General features: G+C 38.5%; 3 protein-coding genes across 3 annotated transcripts; all 3 read left to right on the top strand.

The window, feature by feature from the left end:
• Positions 1-346: 346 nt before the first annotated feature.
• Positions 347-3,755, top strand: bola3 (bolA family member 3). The gene is made up of 4 exons (XM_026320441.2): positions 347-594; positions 713-818; positions 1,867-1,955; positions 2,081-3,755. Exons 1-4 carry the CDS (start codon positions 526-528, stop codon positions 2,144-2,146), a joined length of 330 nt encoding a protein of 109 aa, XP_026176226.1. The 5' UTR covers positions 347-525; the 3' UTR covers positions 2,147-3,755.
• Positions 3,756-4,255: 500 nt separating this feature from the next.
• Positions 4,256-16,017, top strand: vat1l (vesicle amine transport 1-like). Its single transcript, XM_026320611.2, has 9 exons — positions 4,256-4,805; positions 5,335-5,464; positions 5,675-5,890; positions 6,262-6,404; positions 7,564-7,667; positions 8,407-8,462; positions 8,597-8,791; positions 12,609-12,692; positions 14,217-16,017. The coding sequence occupies exons 1-9, from the start codon at positions 4,591-4,593 to the stop codon at positions 14,313-14,315; spliced, it is 1,242 nt and encodes a 413-aa protein (XP_026176396.1). The 5' UTR covers positions 4,256-4,590; the 3' UTR covers positions 14,316-16,017.
• Positions 16,018-17,664: 1,647 nt separating this feature from the next.
• On the top strand, positions 17,665-19,211 carry clec3a (C-type lectin domain family 3, member A). The gene is made up of 3 exons (XM_026320246.1): positions 17,665-17,819; positions 17,906-17,992; positions 18,759-19,211. The coding sequence occupies exons 1-3, from the start codon at positions 17,708-17,710 to the stop codon at positions 19,154-19,156; spliced, it is 597 nt and encodes a 198-aa protein (XP_026176031.1). The 5' UTR covers positions 17,665-17,707; the 3' UTR covers positions 19,157-19,211.
• Positions 19,212-20,143: the final 932 nt, after the last annotated feature.

Here is a 20,143-nt window from a genome sequence, read left to right as displayed (position 1 = left end):
TTTTCCCTCCATCCATTGGGCAGGGGTTCAACCTGGACTGGTCATTTATGTACTTTTCATTTTGTCAAATCAAATTTCATGTGTCAGTCATGTCTTTTATGAATCCATGTTGAGCCTGCAACTATTTTGGGAGTAAACACTAATTTTGTGGGCATTATAATTCTGAAGTATGTTGGAAATAAAATAAATAAAATAAAATAAAATAAAGAACTAAAGAATAATGAGCCAGTAATGGAGACGTCACATACACAGACTCGCCGTGAACGCGCTGATCTATGCCCAGAACGCGGTAAACTCGTTCACGTAGGCCCAGATGAGCGGAGGGGATTATGGGAACGACAAAAATGCGCATGTGCGGTGGGCCCGGAAGGACAATCTTCGGATATGCGCATGGATGTACGGCTAATGCACCAGAGCCATTGGGATGAATGGGAGCCATGTTGTGATCCTGCATCCATGGTCTGAGGACATGGCTGTGTGGATGTGATAAGGGTCGGATGAATAAGCTGCTGCTGCGCCTTCATAATGTTGTCTTGTAAAGGGAGCCTGACTAGCACCATGATGTCTGCAGTCCGGACTCTGCGCGTTCATGGAGTAAATATCTTTTACCGTCCTTGCCCCGCAGGATGGACGGTGACTGTCTGCCGTTAGTGCGGACAGCAGCTGACTAACTCGCTTTAACTCGCCTTAACTCGTCTTTTTGTCTCCTCAGGTGCGGAGATGTCTGGCCACGCAAACAGACGGAGAGGTCCGGATCGCAAAGATACTGAAGGAGAAGTTTCCCTCAGCCTCGGCCCTCAGGGTTGTGGACATTTCAGGTAACCGACCTCTCTGTGCCGCACTGCATGAGGTTATGGCAGCAACTGTGGAAGAATGACAGCACTGACCACAGTTACAACACGATGCATTTAAAGACCTTTGGTTGTTTTCACTGTCGGTTCATCTGCAGATTGTTTTTTTTTTCTCTCGTTTAATCGCCAGTTTATTTCAGCTCTTCATTGAAGTTTAGGTGCTTCTACTGGATTAAATAAACTGAATCCAAGACTGGTTTGGTGTTTCTACACCATGTTATCATGTTATTACGGTAGCCGAGAAGTGCAAACGCGCCGCAAATACAAAAACGCTGCAACAGCCAAACGCTGTAAATACCAATAACACATGCAAGACGGAAATGCTGCATATTTATGGAATGGAAGTGCACCAGGTGAGATGACGGCCAAGTGTTTTAAAAAAGAAATAAACGGAAAACGAAATTGTTTTTTTGTCACCTCTCTAAAAGTTAGCCAAACTTTGTTCATAGCATCCCTCAGTCCGGGGTCCCCCTAGAGGCCTGGCGCACTTCCGTTCCGTTAACATGCAGCATTTCTTTCTTGCATGTGTTATCTCGTTTGCGGCGTTCAGCCGTTGCGTTTGCCCTTGTCGGCCGCCGTATTTTATACCCCCAGATTTCAGCCCGACATATTTAATGTTCCTGCGGACTCTGGCATTGAAAATGATTTTTCCTTGAGTTTTGCCAGTCTGCATGGTGTTTGTCTACATAGATAGTTTTTTTAAATAAGTTATAGCTTTGGGCATAATCTTTGTATATAATTTGCACTGCCACTAACAGTTATGTTCTTTTTCATAAATTTGCTAATTATTTTCTTGATAAATGTTTTGAAATGTTAAATGTCAGTAAGAAGTGAAAACTGCCCATCATACTTTCCCACAGCTAAAGGACATTCATAATGTTGGTGTTATTTAGTTTTGTCTAGGTTTGTTTCCTCCAACCTCAGATTATGCAGATATACTGTGAAGACAACTAATGGTAACATCACACTCTAGAGAAATATCAGTGTTGTTTGTGTGTGACTCTGTTGTGATTAGGTGGCTGTGGGGCCATGTATGAGATCCACATAGAGTCCAGTGAGTTCAAAGGAAAAAGGACTGTCCAACAACACCAATTAGTCAATCAGGTAAAAATCATAATAGCAATTGGTCTGTCATATTTCGTCTTGCCTGTCAGAACATATTTAGGAAACTGTTTAAGATTTTTATTATTTCAATTTATTCATTAGCTGTTGTGTTTTGCCCTCCACAGGCACTCAAAGAGGAGATTCAAGGAATGCATGGACTGCGAATATTCACTGATGTTCCAAAAGACTAAAGCAAGGTTTTCCACTATTGACCCACATGCTTTGCTTTGTTCACCCAATCAGTTATGAATGTAGAGTTTTAAAGGGTATAAAGTGTATTAAATGAACTTCATGATTATTGTCAGTGTGACAGTGGCAGAAATGTTGAGGGATATCATCATTAAAAGTGTACAAATTTACTATAAACTATAAGGTTACACCATGTTATTTACTAGTGAGATATCTTCTCTAAAATAATACATAGAACTGGCGAAGGCTACGATACGCACAAAGTGACTTGGTTAAATGTCAAGTCATGTAGATTTCTTCCCACTTTTGGGTCTTCTCAGGGTTGAAATGATGGCAATATAATAAAAAGCAGTCCTGGAAGTAATCAATATAACTACCCTTAATACTGGAGAATAGCCACAGAGTTTTTAAGATGGGGAGAAATCAGATTGTAAATCTTTATTTTAATGGCATTGTGATGACACTTTGTGTTACTGTTCCATGTGTAGTGTCCATGTGTCATTTTAAATGGTTACTAACCATTGGATTTCACGTGAATCTGTCTGCCTTCCCTTCAGTCTGAATCCTTTTTGAAATGAGAAATTGGATAATGGAAAAAAATGAAAATGACTTTTCAAATGTTCTTCTTAAAATACAAAAAACTTCAAATACATAAAATGCTTTCTTTTGCTTTAATTTATCCATATATATATATATATATATATATACACGTGGCAAAATAGCTTATGTTTTTTTTTCCCAACAGGATAAAAGTTTTAGTGATGAAAGTTAAGTTTTGTGATTGATGTACTCATTTTCATTTTTTGTTTACTTTGTCTTTATGTGAAAATTGTCTAAATAGGGGTGGCTTGGGATTTTCATAGTAAAAGTTTGGCTTGACACTGGGCCACATTGTAGTTTGACAGTTTTGCAATATCTTGTATGTGCAGATGCATGCATGTACTTGCGATTTGTCAGTGCACATCACAGAAACACAGTCAAACCAAAGTGTAGAAAAAGTCTAATGTAATTAATTCTTCCATCCATTATCTACACCCAGTTATTCCTATTTAGGGGCACAGGGATCTGCTGGAGCCTATCCCAGCTCTCTTTGGGTGAAAGGCAGGGGTACACCCTGGACAGGTCACAGGGCCACATAGAGACAAACGTCTCTCACACTCACACACAATTTAGAGTCACCAATCAAACTGACATACATGTTTTTGGACTGTGAGAGGAAACTGGACTACCTGGAATAAACCCTTGCAAACACAGGGAGAACATGCGAACTCCAGACAGAAAGGTCCCTGCTGGGTTTTGAACTAGGAACCTTCTTGCTGTGAGACAATAGTGCTAACCACTCACCACCATGCAGCACCTCCTACTGTAAAAGAAAAAGGCATATTTTGCAATTACTTTTATGCATACGTTAAAGCAAGAAGGTGTTTTATTCATTTGTTGTATTTTAAAGTGAAAATTAGAAAATGAAGTCATTGTTCTGTTATTCGATTTCCCATTTCAAAACAAATTTGAACTGAAAGGAATTTCTACAGATTTACATGGACCTTGTGTTTATGCTACCTATGTGCTGATAATGCAAGTTTCAATAAACAGCAGCTGCTCTCCTCCACACACTTCTTTCCTTTTTTTGCCCAATAAATATATAAACAAATGGACAATATGTAATATTGGAATCAGTTACCACAACTAATTGCAATAATCTTTGTGGCTGTTCCATTAATGCTGATTAATGAAAATCAAAACATTGTTTATATTTTGCTAGGTTTTTGTTAGAGAATTTTAGTCTGTAGAAAGAAAATGTGAGTCTTGCAATTTCACAGAAGTAGGTGTTTTGAACTAAAAGTGTTCTTACCAAAAATATGCAGCTAAATATCATTATCAGTTTAAATAATGTAGTATGGGTCAGGCTCTACTGAGCATGAATGGATGTAGCTGAAAGGAATGTTTTAAACCTACAGTGTGACAAACCCACTATATCCAAAAGTCCAAAAACATTTAGTATCAGTTTCCACCCAAATCTGCAGCAATGGTCTGTGATTTAAATACAAGTGGAGTTAAAAAAAACTAAAAAAAAAAAAAAACTCTACTGAGCAGCCTGAAATGTCTCAAATGCATAAGTACTTTAGTAAATATTCTTGATAAAGTTTTGTACACACTTCACCAGCAGATGGCGCAAGCAAAACAGTACAACAGAGATGAATTATATTCCTAATTCTTGACTGGCAAACTTTAGTTGAATTACTACCTACTTTGTGGCTTGAAATGAATAATAAAAAAATTTGATCATCGGGGTTTTATTATCGCATGATTGAATTAAACTGTAGAAGGAGAGGGTTCTGGCTCCAGTGCTGTGGATAAATAACCATCCATCCACACAGCGCCTGTCTGCGCGCAGGCTGAACACCACATCACTCCGAACCCCGAGGAGGAGCAGCTGGTCTCCGACATGGCTAAAGAAGGAGCAGATATGACTGAGGAAACCGAGTACATGATAGACAAAAATGTGGGGAAAGAAACAGAAAACGTGGAATCGTCCGGAGATGCCAAAGAAATGCGTGCGGTGATACTGGCTGGTTTTGGAGGTCTTAACAAACTCAGGGTAACCAAGAAGGCAATGCCCGAGCCTCAGGATGGTGAAGTGAAGATCCGCGTCAAAGCATGGTAAATCTCAGCACATCAACAGTACAGCTCGAGTGTGTTTAGGAAATCTGACGGGACGCTACGGCGCTGCGTATTTTTCACTAATATCAACGCTGAATAACACTGGAGAATTCCGCCGTCCTGAAGCCACAGGTCTTTTCTAGTGCAGGAGGTTGCTGGATGTTGGCAGCATAAGCAGCTTTTCAGTCATTTTCATTTATGACATCTGTTTTATAACTGCTGTACCTTCAGGGTATTTATTAGCTCGCTTCCTTCCAGCTTTCAGCTGAGTCATTACCAGTGCTGGCAAACTCACAGTTTAGGAAGATTAAAGTGTTTTGCGTTTTTGTTCAATGGATCTGGCCTTGTGTTAACAGGGGGATTGCCTCTGACTCACTACTGGCAACTCCTAAAATCTCTTAATAGCTCATAGCCTGCTAAATATATCTATTCTTGGTTAAACTGATACCAGTGCTTTTTATCAACAAATGTTGAATAAGAAGGGTTTAATGTCAGCAAACAGTAAGATTCAATTTATTCTCTGTTGCAGTGGCTTGAATTTCCTGGACCTGATGGTCCGTCAGGGGACTATAGATAATCCTCCAAAACCTCCTCTGGTCCCTGGGTTTGAATGCTCTGGAATAGTGGAGTCAGTGGGTGAAAACATAAAAGGATTTGAGGTTAGTGAAATTACATGCTTTTATTGTGGTGATCTACGACCAAATGTTGCCATTTTCTGAACCACAGAAACTGTATCAACTGACCAAGGGTAAATGCTCTGGAAAGGGTATTACTGAGAAACACATTACAGTTCATCTCTAATCCACTGTACAGATCACTTACTCCTTGTGTCTGCAAGTCATCCTGCTAACCCAGCATGTTTCTTTCAGATAGGCGACAGAGTTATGGCGTTTGTGAATTATAATGCCTGGGCCGAAGTGGTTTGCACCCCAGTGGATTTTGTCTACAAGATGCCAGATGAAATGACTTTTGCTGAGGCTGCAGCATTCTCCCTGAACTTTGTGGCCGCCTATATGATGCTCTTTGAGGTTGCCAATTTGCGAGAGGGGATGTCAGTGTTGGTCCACTCAGCAGGAGGTGGTGTAGTAAGTCCATTTTTAAGATGTCTATAATGTCTAACTGTAACTGACAGCTTCTTATCCACCTGCAGTGCAAGTTGCTTATTCCCTGTTGATGTCACAGTGCAGAGTGAAAATAAGCTCTGCACACTAAACATCCTTTAGAGTAGTGGTTTACTATTCAAACAGTTAATAACTAAAATTAGGCAATGAGTAAAAAAACATTATATAAACATGAATGATTAATATGTGTTTACTCCATAGCAGTATAGTTTTTATATGGATGTGTGTTTATTATGAAGTAAGGATTTTGTGGTATGTTTAGAGTTAACCTCTGTTCTCAGGCACTGATAAATTGTTACCTGTTTTTTTTTTTTTTTTTTATTTTTTATTTCCAGGGTCAAGCTGTGGCTCAGCTCTGCTCCACTGTACCTAATGTGACTGTGTTTGGGATTTCCTCATGTTTCAAACACGCAGCCATCAGAGACTCCGTGACCCACCTGTTTGACAGAAATGTCGACTATATACAAGAAGTCAAAAAGTAAGGAAGGACCGTTTTTCTGTGTTGTGGTTGATTGCTTGTGTTTAGTTCCTCCTGATGTGTTTTGGAAACTTGAATATGTTAGTGGTGAAAAAGGATTGAATTTGAGGGAGACCTCTTCACGCAGATTTGCTGTAGCATGTTATACATGTGAACTAATGTGATAACATGGGCCGTGCTGAGCGTTGAGCACTGTGCCAGGATACAGATGTTACCTGATGCCTTATTTGGTTTTGTGTGGTCATGGTCCCCATGGCAACTCCCTGCTCATCTCAGAGAGCAGCAGCACTGTGCAGGGCGGAGGTCTGCACTGGCAATGTGGAGCAACTGAGCCAATTAGAGCCAAGCATTGATACCCATCAAATTTAGTAGTAATTTATTATAATTTGCGGCTATGCTGTTAAGTCATTTAACCAGGGTAGATGCATAGTTTATTCTAGATAAAAAATATGTGTAACTGTATTTATCAGATTTTAACACATAGGGATTCAGATATTGTTTTAAGAGCATGGATTGTTTAATGCTTTCTGCCTACGTATCAACAATGGTAGTGGATTAATGTGCCTTTCATCTCTCTGGCCCACGCATTCTTCTCAGGATCAAGAGCAAAGTGCAATTAAATTAGTCTTCTTTACAAAAGGCAAAAACCATGGGAATCACAAGACCGCCAAGCAGTTTAGCAAGGCAGGTGTCCAGGGCCACAGGGCAGAAAGTAAGGAATTACCACCCCCTTGATAATAGCATACCTTTCATTCTTTCATAACCATAACTTTAATGGGTCCCATTATGGCAAATTGTTTGGTTTGAGTCTATGTGCGAAAAGAACATAAACCCTTTGCGACATGATACAAAATGCATTACTGATGAGGAGTAATGTGGGCACTGCAAAACATCAATAATGTCTTTGTAAGATAACTGTAGGCAGAGCGAAAAAAGAAAAAAAAAAAAAACGTGGGCTGTATCCTGCAACTTTTTTCAGAGTAATACTTCAGAGAATAAATGCTCATATTTTCTCATTCCATGATTAGACAAACCTGAAGCTGCTCCAGACTATGAATCACAGGCTGAATGTATGGACATGCGGAATCTCTTTTACACTTTTTACAAGTTTTTATGTGTTTAATTGAACATCACTTACACTTTATTTTTGATGTTTTAGGGTTTCTCCGCAGGGGGTAGACATCCTGTTGGACTGTCTGTGTGGGGAGAACACAGGGAAAGGCCTGAGTCTGCTGAAGCCATTGGGAACTTACATCCTCTATGGTGGGGACAATGTTTCTGCTTCTCCTGCGTTAACGTGACCTTTGCATTTACATTTTGTACTTTAAGGTGGAGATGCTTTGATGTACAGTCAGATTTTTGTTTATTTGCCTCAACTCTTGGGTTAATATTAACAGTTAAATATACAATATTGTGTAGTATAAACATGATTTCAGAAGGTCACTGCTCCTGGCCAAGAAACTGATATTTTTAGACTTTTTTTTTTGCAAGTTATACAGACAAGAAGCAGCATATTAATTAATGATCTAGAGGTGATCGTAGGCAGATTTGATTACCTTTTGACCGCCTCTGCTTTTCTGCTTTATGCTAGACTAAGCTACACTAACCATTTCCTGACTGCGGTGCTATGAGAGTTGTAGTGTTTTTCTCATCTAAGTCTTTAATATTGATTTGACTGATACTTTAGTGGCCTCGGGTTTTCAGTGTGTGTTTGTACCTGGGTATAAAATAGTGATGCTCGCTTGCACATGAAAACCATTGTCCTCTACAGCCACTAATCTTATTTCTGTTAATTGCTTTGCATCCTCTTAAGCATCATGAATCAAGAAATGATCATCATTAGAAAGAAATGATTCACAGTTTTATATGCAAATGATCCAAAGCTGCCAACTGCTTCTACCTAGCCTCACCCACCATGCTTCTTGACTGCCTGTTATTGACCAGTTTCCTCTGTCCAACCTTTGCAGAGCATACAGCAATCTTTTTATTTTTGTTTTTTCAGGCGCATCAAACATGGTAACTGGGGAAACAAAGAGTTTCTTCAGCTTTGCAAAATCTGTGAGTCAGAGATGCAGTGTGTCGCCAATGTTTGAATGAAACAGTACCCTGTTACTACCCATCTGACATTTCATGGAAAATCAGACACAAATGAGTCACTCAGGATGTTGCTCTGTTTTTTTTTTTTATTACAGTGGTGGCAGGTGGAGAAGGTGAACCCTATTAAACTATATGAGGAAAATAAAGTTATAGCTGGATTCTCACTCCTCAACCTCCTCTTCAAACAAGGGAGATGTAGTCTTGTGAAGTCAGTGATGGACAAACTCCTGTGTCTCTACAACCAGAAAAAGATCAAGCCGGTAGTGGACTCCTTGTGGGCGCTGGAGGAGGTAAGAGCCAGAGGCTGCAAGACCGTGAGTCAATAATGATGAGACCCAACACTGCATGATCTGAAAACAACAGTAACATAACCTGGGATGTCAGGGACAATTTTTGGATGGTATATAATCACTGCTGCTTTCTTTGGGACATTGTGATCTGTCCTCAGACATTCTTCCACAGATGGTGGGTAGGTTGCATCTTCCTGTTCCACACCCACACAAAACCCAATGGGCCAAACGTCAATCACTTCATTTTCTATTTTTACAAACTCCTTCACTCTCCTTTTAAGCTTGGTTTATTTTTGGGGGGGCAATCTTTGCACAGTACATGCATACCCATTTACATTATTGACTTTGTATCAGTTCTATGCTGTAGGATTGTTGAAAGGAAAATGGTGTTGAAAATGCTATGGCTGCAGTTGCTGTGTGTATTACATATGAAGTCTTCCCACTCTTTGATTCGTACGTAAGGAAATATAATATTACAGCATTAGATTTACTATGTGTTTGTGTTCAGGTGGACATCACTAACTGGGAAATTAAGGTCTATAAAGGGACTTGACAAGGAACATTAAAATACTCCACTAGCTGTGGTGTCTGACAGTGCCTAGTGTTTCATTAGTTGTGGTATCTTTGAGACCACAGCTAATGAAGCAGTGGAGGCTCCACTGTCTCTGACAGGCAGGTAGACAAAGCTGTTACCTTTCAAACCTTGAAATCTTGATTTCCTCTTTTTTGTGGTCCCTCAGCACCTCACACTCCAGGGGGGTACCTTTGTCTAAACTCTTAACTGTGTACCCTCTGGAACCTAGAATAGACAGGGCAGAACAAAGGGCAGAAACAGCATAAACCTGTCCCACATATCCTTTGGTATGTCTTGTTAGTTATGTTTGTAGCTTTTTACATTGTTTTGTGATGTACAAACTGTGCTTGGCTGATTCAATTTGTTGCACTCGCAGTGGGAGAGGTTACATCTTTGTTATTCTGGTTGGTTCCTGAAATAAATTGCTGAAGGTTTATCCTTGGTAGTAGGAAACACTGGTCGGTGACTGCAAGCCACAGCTACAGGTGCAATTGCAAATTCAGTTCCAGCTATTTCCTCGGCATAAAGCTTTACCTGAAAGTGAGTTGCTTAAATGTTCCAATTTATAAGTGAAATATTTGGAATATTTGTTTCACGCCCAAGATCATTCCAACAGCTCTGTGCAGGAGAAGCCGATTATAAATTATTCTGAGCTATTTATCTACAGTGGGGAGGGAATACAGTGTGTTCAAATGATTGCTGTCTTCAGATTTTCATTTTACATGGGAAACCTCCCCCGTGCTGTTGTCATTAAACTTTGGCAGATTGCTCAGGCCATTCACTGCAACCATAGCCCATGAAGAATCTCATTAGTGGGGAGGATGGCGTGGGATGTAGTGTCAGGGCACAGTCTGTCTCATTTGGAAGGAGAATTCACAGGGCGTTAGTTTACATGTTGACCATGGCAACCTGCTTTTCTGTCATGAAAAGTTGGAAGATGTGCGTGACGTGAATAACAGGAGGATTTCTGACTACCAACAGTTTTAATCAACAAAATATGAATTTGTTATTATCACCTGGTATTTCAAAATGATTGCTATTTATTAATAGTAGATTCACTAAATAGCTAATAGTGAATCTACATGTAGTATTTGTCATTCATAAAGCCACAGTCTTACTTAACCCAAAATACAAGTGGAACATATCCCTTTTTTCTGCAAACTTTATAGCTAGCAGCAAAGTCCTGGAACAAGTTTCCGACCTAATTTTGCTCCTGGCTTGTTTTCCGCAATTTCTTTAACCAGTGAAAGTTTGGGATACAATAGCTTCCAAACAAAGAGGCACATTCAGCTGTGTTTCAGTGTGGACTGTAATGAGAAAGCAAAATACAGCATCCTGAGTATTTTGTGATGTGGGATTTTTTTTTTTTTTTCTATACACAATGCAACAGATATGCTTTAATGAGCAACACTGATGATTCATTGTTTATAGTCCTGACCTGCTTGTTCTTCAACTGTTAGTTGACCCCGCAAAATCTATAAAATGCAAAAATTGGCCTCGGTAAAGTGTGAATTTTAATAAACAGAGACTTTTCAGTGCCCTTTGGAGCTACCAACACAAGCAGATACCAAGTAGCTTTGAAGCCCCAGGCAGTGTCGACCACACTGTTATCACAACCATAGCACATTGTGATTGGGTCTTCACCATTTTCATGCAAATGCAAACAATGTAGACATTTCAACTCTACCATGATGCAATCACTGGGATGCTGTCCACTTTGTCATATTGAAGATTTAAAGCTGTGGTTTGAGAGTTGGAGAAATGCTCATACACTTGCATTACGTCTCCCACTCCCCCACCACCCTTCTTGTAGCAATCACACTGGATTTGAGTTAAATAAAATCTCAACTAATAAAACACATTTTTGACAAGTGTCAAAAGGCCCAGCCTGCATTGTGAGTGTAGGCTGATTAAAAGCATTGTCTGCTGATGTTGCTGCATTGTTCCTTATGTTAAAATCTTGCCATGTATCTAGGTGTTAATCATCACTGTCCCATATCAGAATAACTATTTAGGTCATTCAGTCATGGTTCCATTTACAATAGTAGATAGTAGTTCAATAATAGATAAAACTATGTTTTATAGTTTATTCAAATTCGAAAGAAACAATTTCTGCTTTACTATGTAATATTCCATTCAAAATAACCTGAATAAATGATTGCCTTCAAAGATGATATGAAGTTTGGTAGTTGAAAATGGGACAAGATAATGTTGGATACATTTATTTTGGTCATATTTAAGTATACAATAAATCACATTTACTGCATTTACTACACCTACACTATATTCATCCACCCATGCATTGTATACACCATTTATTCTTACCAAGGGCCAGAGCAGGTTACACCCTGGACAGATCACCAGTCTATCACAGGACTGATAAATAGAGACACTTAGAGACAAAATAGTCACATTCATATTTACAGGCAATTTAGAGTCACCAATTAGCCTAAGCTGAATGTCTTTGGACTGTGGGAGGAAACTGGAGTACCTGGAGAAAACCCAGACACATATGAAGAGAACAGGCAAACTCCACACAGAAAGAACCCAGAATCTTGCTAACCTCTGCACAGTCCTGCATCATGTGTCCCTACTACTTAACTTAACTTAACTACCACTACAACTAAAATATTTCAGTCATCCTCACATACTGGTAAATGAAACTGTAGAAGCTATATCTTTTTACAGCTGAGGACATAATTTTCTTTCTTTTTTTTAAAGTGAATATTAAAGTCATTTGTTTTTCCAGGATGTGACTCACTTTAATATTGTGTGAGAATATATAGTATAGTGTTGTCTTTGAACCTGCTTAAATGTTTATTTGTCATTAGAGTCCATTTTACCCTGCTGGTCTAAATCTGATTAATCAAGTCTCCTGCGCAAAGTGCTGTCAGAGGTAAAATGAAATAGTGTACTTGTGTGGATATTATACACCTTTTCAGATCATAACAAGAGGCAATGCCAATGTCATTGCCCAACAGGGTGAAGTTGGTTTAAATAAACTGCAGTCACCACAGTGAAGAACGAAGCAGATACATTATTAGCTAATTTTAAAATGACTCAACCAAAATGTAACATTTGTTTACTGTTTCATTGATGTCTTATTTTTAAGGGCTAAAAATAGCCACGCTACTTTAATATGTTAAAAATAAGAGTCATTATTTTATGAGATTAGATTTTAATTTACATTTGAAGTCCATACCTTCACCTTGCTGAAAGTTATTGGTTGTGTTTTGTTCCCAGGTTAAAGAAGCCATGCAGAGAATTCATGACAGAGGCAACATAGGAAAACTCATTCTGGATGTCGAAAAGTCTCCCACCCCTCTGGTAACAACAACAAATTTAATTTGTTTTTTCCTAGTTACATGCAGGAATGAAGTTATCAGAAAACACACATCAACAGACAGGGCAGTGAAGTAACTGGGCCAGGGTCTCATTTCTCAATAAGGACTGATTTTGCTTTAGAATATATTTTGCAGCCAGACTGAATAGAGAGTTAAGTGTCTGTATGCCATCTTGTAATGTATAAAGAAGAACACACAAAATACCACTTATAAATTGAACAGGAGCCATATGGGCACTTTAAATATGCCTAAAATGTCACAATAAACATTCATGAAAGTATGAGTTACATTTACAACTTCTAGCTTGGTGTATGTTATACAGTATTATTACTGGATAAAAGTACAAATACAATCTAATGTTAATTTAGTTTGATATGAACAGTCTGTACGCAAGAATTAGATGAATATTTATGACAAAAAAAATTATATTAACTAAATGAACCAGACGTAGTTTTAGTGGGTTGTTGACGTTTATAGAAAATACCCCTTGTGGTTTACCTGATCTTCACTAATCCGGATCTTATTATTGCCTATAATGACTCATTTATAAGAACATCTATTGTGACAGTGCTTTTCAGAAACACTGTGAACATAAGAAGATGATGCAAGAGATGGGCTTTCCATCTCAGTACTGAATTAACTTGCAGTGTGCCACGATACTGGTGGACTTCCTGGTCTGGGACTTTTATTTTCATAGTTATTTCCTGTTTTGCCCTGTCTTTTCTGTTCCCACTTTACACTCCTGATTTTCCTGATTGTTTTCATGTGTTTCATTAGTTTCCCCTGTGTATTTATAGCCTCCTTTGTTCCTGGTCTTTTGCTGCATCATTGTCTCACAACTTTGTTTTCGCAACCTTGTTTCGCTCCGTGTGTGTTATTCTCCCCGTGTTCTCTCCGTAGGTTTTTCTCCATGGTTATCTTTTCTAGTTCTCTTCGTTTTTTTTTTGGATTCCCTTGGTTCCTCAGTTCTGGTTTATTTTCTGGATTCTTCTCCCAGGGTATGGTTTTGTATTATTTCCTTGTTTATTTCCTGCACACTTTTAGCTTATCATTTAGTTTTAGCTCTTAATAAACTGTTGATCTCTCTACTGGTCTTGTCCTCCTGTGGTCTGTCTGCAATCTTGAGCTCGACCTTATTTTTTTGTAAGGAAACGTGACGCAGTGTGCTCGTTGTTGCTAATAAATAGTCACATTGCCATTTCTGATGCCTACTGGACATTTTCAGGTTGAACCAGGGTCATAAGGAGGCAATGAGAAGCTTTTCCTCCTGTTTTACAGCATTTGTTTCCATGGTGATTTCCACATAAACCCTGGTAAAATATTAAATGTAGAGACATGCCAAACAGTGAAAGCACAGAGGTGATGTACAGCTGCACAATATTATAGGGCACATTTACACATTTTTTTAAACCATGGGATTGTCAGCTCATATTTATGTTCAGCTTTGGTTTTCTGCATGGTTAGCCAGTAAACAGTTAATGATAGCTCAATAATATTTTATTACCAGATGGCCAGTGACAGCACAGAGACCAGCGAAGCAGGAGAGGAAGAGGAGGAGCCTGAGGGAGACAATGACAGCAAGGAACGAATGCCTTTCATCCATTAGACCCAACTAACACCCACTTTGCCTGAGACTGGAGCGGCTGCACAGATTCATCACAGAAAAACACGTTGTGTTGCAAAAACCAGGTGTTATGCAGTATGTGTGTATGCATGTGCTGTATGCATGAATGTTTGTATGTAGAGTATATGTTTGTGTCTCCTTTATTACTAGTTGTATGTCGGTTAGTTGGTCAAGCAAAATATTTGGTTAAATGAGGACTAACAAGATGTTTGTCACACAGGCAACAAGTGCAAGTGCATTTCTCAAATACTACTATTATGTTATTATATATATATTATGAAATAGTGTTATGCTAGCCAGTAATGTTTATAGGTTTGTGTCCATTTTACAGTTAATTGCACCTGCCACCAGTTTATTGAGTTAGCAACAAACTGAGCATGTAACCCCATTGACTTGCCATTGTCACTTTAAGATTAGCGTCCTTAAAAATGGATTTATCAAAGCATATAAGTGTCATATACTCTAACAGGCATTTCACAAGATAGGAAAAAAGTGCAGTTTAATTCTCACCTGTCCTCAGTGATGAGAGTTGTAAAATGAGAACAAATTGACTCGAGAAAATGGCCCCAGTCTTTCGATGCCTCTGACCAAGGGAGTGAATCACTTTCTCATGTTAGAGTAGTATTGAGTAAGCCCGGAGAGGTAGAAAAGTGCTTGTCTATTTGCACAATATTTCATTCTTATGTGCCAACCTTGTAATATCATGAGATCACCAGTGCCTTTGAGCTACAATCGTGTGTTTGATACTTGAAGTTCACAATGAACAAACTAACAAAAAAACATATTTTTAACTGGAAAGTGTAAATGGAATGTAAATGACTATTACAAATTTTACTTCCTGTTTACTTGGGAAGTTATCAGTTTGCAGACATGTACTTTCCCATTAGACTGTATATTTAGAACTTTTCTCAAATCTGGGTTTCAAGACATCAAATGTTATAAAATCTTGTATGAAATTCAGAGAGAAAGTAAATTCTGGATTTTCTTAGAGAGTATTACAAAATATACAGCTTTCCTTGTTGGACCAAAGTTGTTTTCTTGCTGGTGCCTCACAACAAAAGTGCCATAAGACTCCAAGATTAATTATTTTTACAATGAGCTGTTGTATAATGGCAGGGTAATTTAGGTTTGAACAACACTGTGTATGAAATTAAGTATGACGCCCTGTACTTAAAGCCACATTGGCCAATCATTAATGAAATGCAAGAGAGGAACGGCCGAGATGGAACAAATGTTATGCACGCTCTCACACTCACACATTCAGATGACTGAGCTGTAAAAGCAAACTGCATTGTATTTAGTTTTCATTATTTGGTCAGCTTTGCTTAGTCAGTGCGTTTTATATTGGTAAGTCATCTGAATTATTTATGTCTTTACAGAGTGTACATCAAAAAGTATTTTTCTCAACTGCAGCAACAACAACAGTGTTTTGTAATAATTCAATTTTAAGAAATTAAAACTGAATCAATTAACGGGTAGCAACAGTAAAACTTACAGGTGCAATAGCTGCATGCTTTGACAGTGAGTGATATAATAGTGGAAAGGCCGTGTTAGAGGGTCTATTAGAGTGATTAAGCTAGTTGAAAAAAAAAAAAGACTTCTAGTATTGTAAATAAGAATAATGACGTATGTATGTGAGAGAGCACGTTTTTGAGCTTTTGTAATCATACGAAAAGAAGAAAAACATGTCTAATGAAGTGTTTAGCATTGTTCACAAAATCCCTTATAAGCTGTGGTTTACCTGTGGATATATATATTTTTGTCACAGTTTGTTGTGCACTTTCTTTGAGTACAGCGCTGTTTACTTGAATAAAGTTGTCTGCAAAGTATTCTGTGATTGTATTTTGTCTTAGTTCAGTGTTTGATTTTATTTCAGCCTCTCTGAAGGCAAATGTTCTGACATGACACTTAAAAGTTTTCTCACATGATCTCTTTTTAGAAAACAATATATGTATATGAAATGTATTCATTTTTAACTCATGAAATCAGTGCGGAATAATGGCTTTTTATCTGGATTCATATCATACATATATATATATATATATATATATTATTTATTTAGTTAATTCTGAACATTTTGGAGGTTATGTTACAGAATGTGGACTACAGATATGCTACACATCCCACTACATAACCCTCAGTTTGCCACCAGATGGCAACAAAGTAAAAGATTTTCAAACTTTACAATTAATAGTTTAAACATGTTTGTGCTACTTAAGTGGCAGAACAGCTGCAAACTGTTTATTTATGTGGAATCTTAACCTTTTCTTTATTAAAAAATCCAGAAATCCAGTCTTGTCAGCAGCTGTCAATCTCATCCTCAAATCTTCTGACTGCTTCAAAGTAAACACACTACCTAAAGAGGCTTCAGAACTTGAATGTAACAGTATGAAAGTCTAAATTAAATGGAACATACACTGCCAGAGCACATCAGTTTACACCTACTGTATGTTACAGAAAGTATGCAAGAATAATGTAGTTTTTACATATTTTTACATAGTTATAGCTACTGTTTTACACAGTTCTAGATACAGTTTTTATAACTTGCTGATAATCTTGTCATGTTTATGCTATAGCAAATACAATTATTTTTGGTTACATACATTATTTTTAAGAAATATTTCACTTTTGTGGAAAATATATTATTTAGTTTACCCCTAAATGAAAGATAATGTTCAGAAATGCATAATGGTAAAATTTGAGCTGGTTTTATTGTTATATTAAGCCCCTTTACCCGAGAGTATATACACTCCTCCCATCTATATATATCTTAATCTGAAAATAACTCCAAAACTGGGAACTGGTCTTCCCTGAGTCATATCTAGAGTATAGCAGGGATGTAAATAGCAGTTACATTTACTTTGTGACTTATTTTCATGTTCTGAAGGTTGTAAAGATGCCCCTTATTAAAGGTTAAATGAATACCACATGAATCCCATATTTCACTGTTGGGTGGTATCGTCTGACATTTCACATACGTTGGCGTCATTATTTTACCTGTAAAAAGGGACTTGGCAAGTCCAAAACTGACGTGACCGGAAGGCTGAAGAAAACTCTGTAAAAGCCAATGAATTTCCAGTATGTTTGGTAAAATGAAAGGGAATACTGCTTAGTGCACCCTGTTCCAAGTAAATATTTATCAAAAGCCAGACACAAGGAAATCATTATTTGTCGTTCCACCCTTATACCTACCTCACCTCCTCCTGATGTTTGGACAAAAACAAACAGATTTGGAGCCAATGCAGAATGAGTACCCAGAAAGGCATACAGAGGGGCCAGTATATATTGAGCTGCCCACAGTGTTTCTGGTTTTTCTCAGAGCTACACAAAGTGTGGCACTGTGTCCTGTCCTGCAGGATCCACTTGCCTCAGAAATGGCACGTCTGGCCCTGCCGGTCTTTCTCGTTCTTTGCTTCTCCTTGCTCCACTTCAGCTCCAGCCGTCCATCTCGCACCAGGAAGGCTGTGTCATCTCGGCAGTCCGGAGGTAACCTTCACATGCAATTCAACAATATTGTGCTCTGTACCAGTGTTCATCTGAATTGTTCATCTTGCCTCTTCTTTGAGATGCAGGTGCAGAGGAAGATGATGTGAAGTCCCAGCTTGAGAAGTTATGGCAGGAGGTGAATTCATTGAAAGAGATGCAGGCGTTGCAGACAGGTACTGCTTTTGCTACCTAACATGGAAGTTACAGTTGTACTGTAACGTGTTTTTGTACATCTGACTGTTGGCCTTCTCTCAGTTTTGTCTGTAGTTTAGGCCACTGAGCAGAGGTAACTCGTCATTTGAAAGCGTCTATGCTTGTATGGCGCTATATTTATGCCATATTCCTAAGCACACAAAGGGACATGCAAAGTGCAGGAAAATGTTTTTTTGCATGCACATATTCTATAAAGAGACATTAATATGTCTCTTTATAGAATAATTTAGTTTGGACAACCAAGAATATATTGTACACTCATTAATGAACTCTGTGGCTCAGCTTTACCTATTCGTGGCTCATACTTTATTTATATTATTTACTTAGTTGGCCTGTCACAAATTTAGCTGCTATTTGCGCTCTCCACTCTCTCTCTCTCTCTCTCTCTCGGCATTTCCTCTATGTGTGGGTCCAACTCTGCCTCTACCCCTGCTCTCTTGCACAGAGGTCCATGTGTGCCAAAAAAAAGGAGAGGTTTATTAATATGTTTGGACTTAGAATATGCTACGTCAGCAGCAGATGGCAGACGCACTCATTTTCTCATTAAAATGTAAGCAAAGGGTTGAAATGCACAAGGGGGAGAATGTTTTTAAGACAATTTTTGGAAAATGTAGAAACATTTATATGCTCTTTTAAATATTTTTTTTTTTTTTTGCATTTTTCCAGTTTTTCCCAATTGGATTTACAATTTCATTCACTCATGAAGTAAATGCTTTGTGTTTTCAGTCTGTCTCCGTGGCATCAAAGCTCACAGGAAGTGTTATCTAACGATTGAGGTACCCAAACATTACCATGAAGCGAATGAGGACTGCATTGCACAAGGAGGAACTCTTGCAACGCCACGTGATGTGATGGAAAACAACGAACTGAGAGACTATGCAAAGAGGAGTGCTCCTGGATCCAAGGACTTCTGGATCGGTGTGGCAGACATAGTAAAAGAAGGCCTGTATGTTGATGTCAACAGTCTGCCAATCAGTTACTTCAACTGGGACCACTCCAAGAAGCAGCCCACAGGAACTAAGAGGGAGAGCTGTGTTGCTCTTTCAGTGACTGCACAAGGAAAGTGGTATGATGAGGTTTGTCGCAGCCTGAAAAAGTACATCTGTGAATATGTCATTCCTTAAAGGTAATATTGTTGTTGACAACTGCATAATTATTTATGCAGGTCATTAATTAAAACTGTGCAAAACTGTGTTGTTAAATCTGTGCCAGTGCATGATGGAAGCATGACCTTATGGATGATGAATTTTCTTTCATTAAAATTTGGCTATTTGCATTAAATTTGTTGCTAATTAGCTTTAATCAACAAAGTAGAAACGGACTATGTCTGTTCACTTTATGCAATGTCCCAAAGCCTCAGGTGATGAACAGCACAAGATAAGGAATTACTAGTGAAGTTATGTAGAAATAAACAAGAGTGTAGGCTACTAAGAGCTAAATTAACAATCTCATTTTGTCTATGCATCTTCAAACTTTCATTATAATTTTTCTGCTTTAAGCTTACTCCATGCTTCTGGAACTCAACTGCAGCAGAAACACTAAAAATGACTCATACAGGAAACATATGTGCAATCTAGACTCAAGACTTGTCTTTGGAATGTGTGGGAAACCTGGATCACCAAAAATAAACTTCAGCAAACAAAGCAAACCCATACAAACATGCAGAGAGGGGCTGTTATTAAATTTTATTTTTTGCTCCGAGGTGACAACGTGGAACATGCATTCTGTTTGCTCCAAATAGCCGCTGCAATATTCAAAAATAATTTCAGCACATTTCACTCTGTGTCTGTAAATGTACCAATCTAGGGTAAAGGTTCAGTTAGTATCAATGAGTGGTGAACCCTCGATTCTAAGTAACACTTTCCCTCATTTCCTCTCATCTCCATCCATCCGTCCAAGATCTATACCTGCTTATTCCTATTTTAGGGTCACAGGGATCTGCTGGAGCCTATCCCAACTCTTTGGGTGTAAGGCAGGGGTACACCCTGGACAGATCACCAGTCCATCACAGGGCCACATAGAGAAGATGGGCAATTTAGAGTCACCAATCAACCTGACATACATATTTTTGGACTGCGGGAGGAAACTGCTCAACACTCTGTGCCACTGTG

The sequence above is a fragment of the Mastacembelus armatus genome, chromosome 3 (assembly GCF_900324485.2).
Source record: "Mastacembelus armatus chromosome 3, fMasArm1.2, whole genome shotgun sequence".
NCBI classification, from domain to species: domain Eukaryota; kingdom Metazoa; phylum Chordata; class Actinopteri; order Synbranchiformes; family Mastacembelidae; genus Mastacembelus; species Mastacembelus armatus.
Note: the sequence above shows the minus strand (reverse complement) of the source record. Positions and strands in the feature narration are given on the sequence as shown.

What these genes read in the sequence shown, in the direction of transcription:
- bola3 (XM_026320441.2), top strand. Translation starts at nt 526, where the DNA reads ATGTTGTCTTGTAAAGGGAGCCTGACTAGCACCATGATGTCTGCAGTC. An exon ending in GGACTCTGCGCGTTCATGGA is followed by an intron (nt 595 to 712) that starts GTAAATATCTTT and finishes TTGTCTCCTCAG; the next exon opens with GTGCGGAGATGTCTGGCCAC. An exon ending in CAGGGTTGTGGACATTTCAG is followed by an intron (nt 819 to 1,866) that starts GTAACCGACCTC and finishes TGTTGTGATTAG; the next exon opens with GTGGCTGTGGGGCCATGTAT.
- vat1l (XM_026320611.2), top strand. Translation starts at nt 4,591, where the DNA reads ATGGCTAAAGAAGGAGCAGATATGACTGAGGAAACCGAGTACATGATA. An exon ending in AAAACATAAAAGGATTTGAG is followed by an intron (nt 5,465 to 5,674) that starts GTTAGTGAAATT and finishes TGTTTCTTTCAG; the next exon opens with ATAGGCGACAGAGTTATGGC. An exon ending in AAAAGTCTCCCACCCCTCTG is followed by an intron (nt 12,693 to 14,216) that starts GTAACAACAACA and finishes TTTTATTACCAG; the next exon opens with ATGGCCAGTGACAGCACAGA.
- clec3a (XM_026320246.1), top strand. Translation starts at nt 17,708, where the DNA reads ATGGCACGTCTGGCCCTGCCGGTCTTTCTCGTTCTTTGCTTCTCCTTG. An exon ending in GTCATCTCGGCAGTCCGGAG is followed by an intron (nt 17,820 to 17,905) that starts GTAACCTTCACA and finishes TTTGAGATGCAG; the next exon opens with GTGCAGAGGAAGATGATGTG. An exon ending in GATGCAGGCGTTGCAGACAG is followed by an intron (nt 17,993 to 18,758) that starts GTACTGCTTTTG and finishes TTGTGTTTTCAG; the next exon opens with TCTGTCTCCGTGGCATCAAA.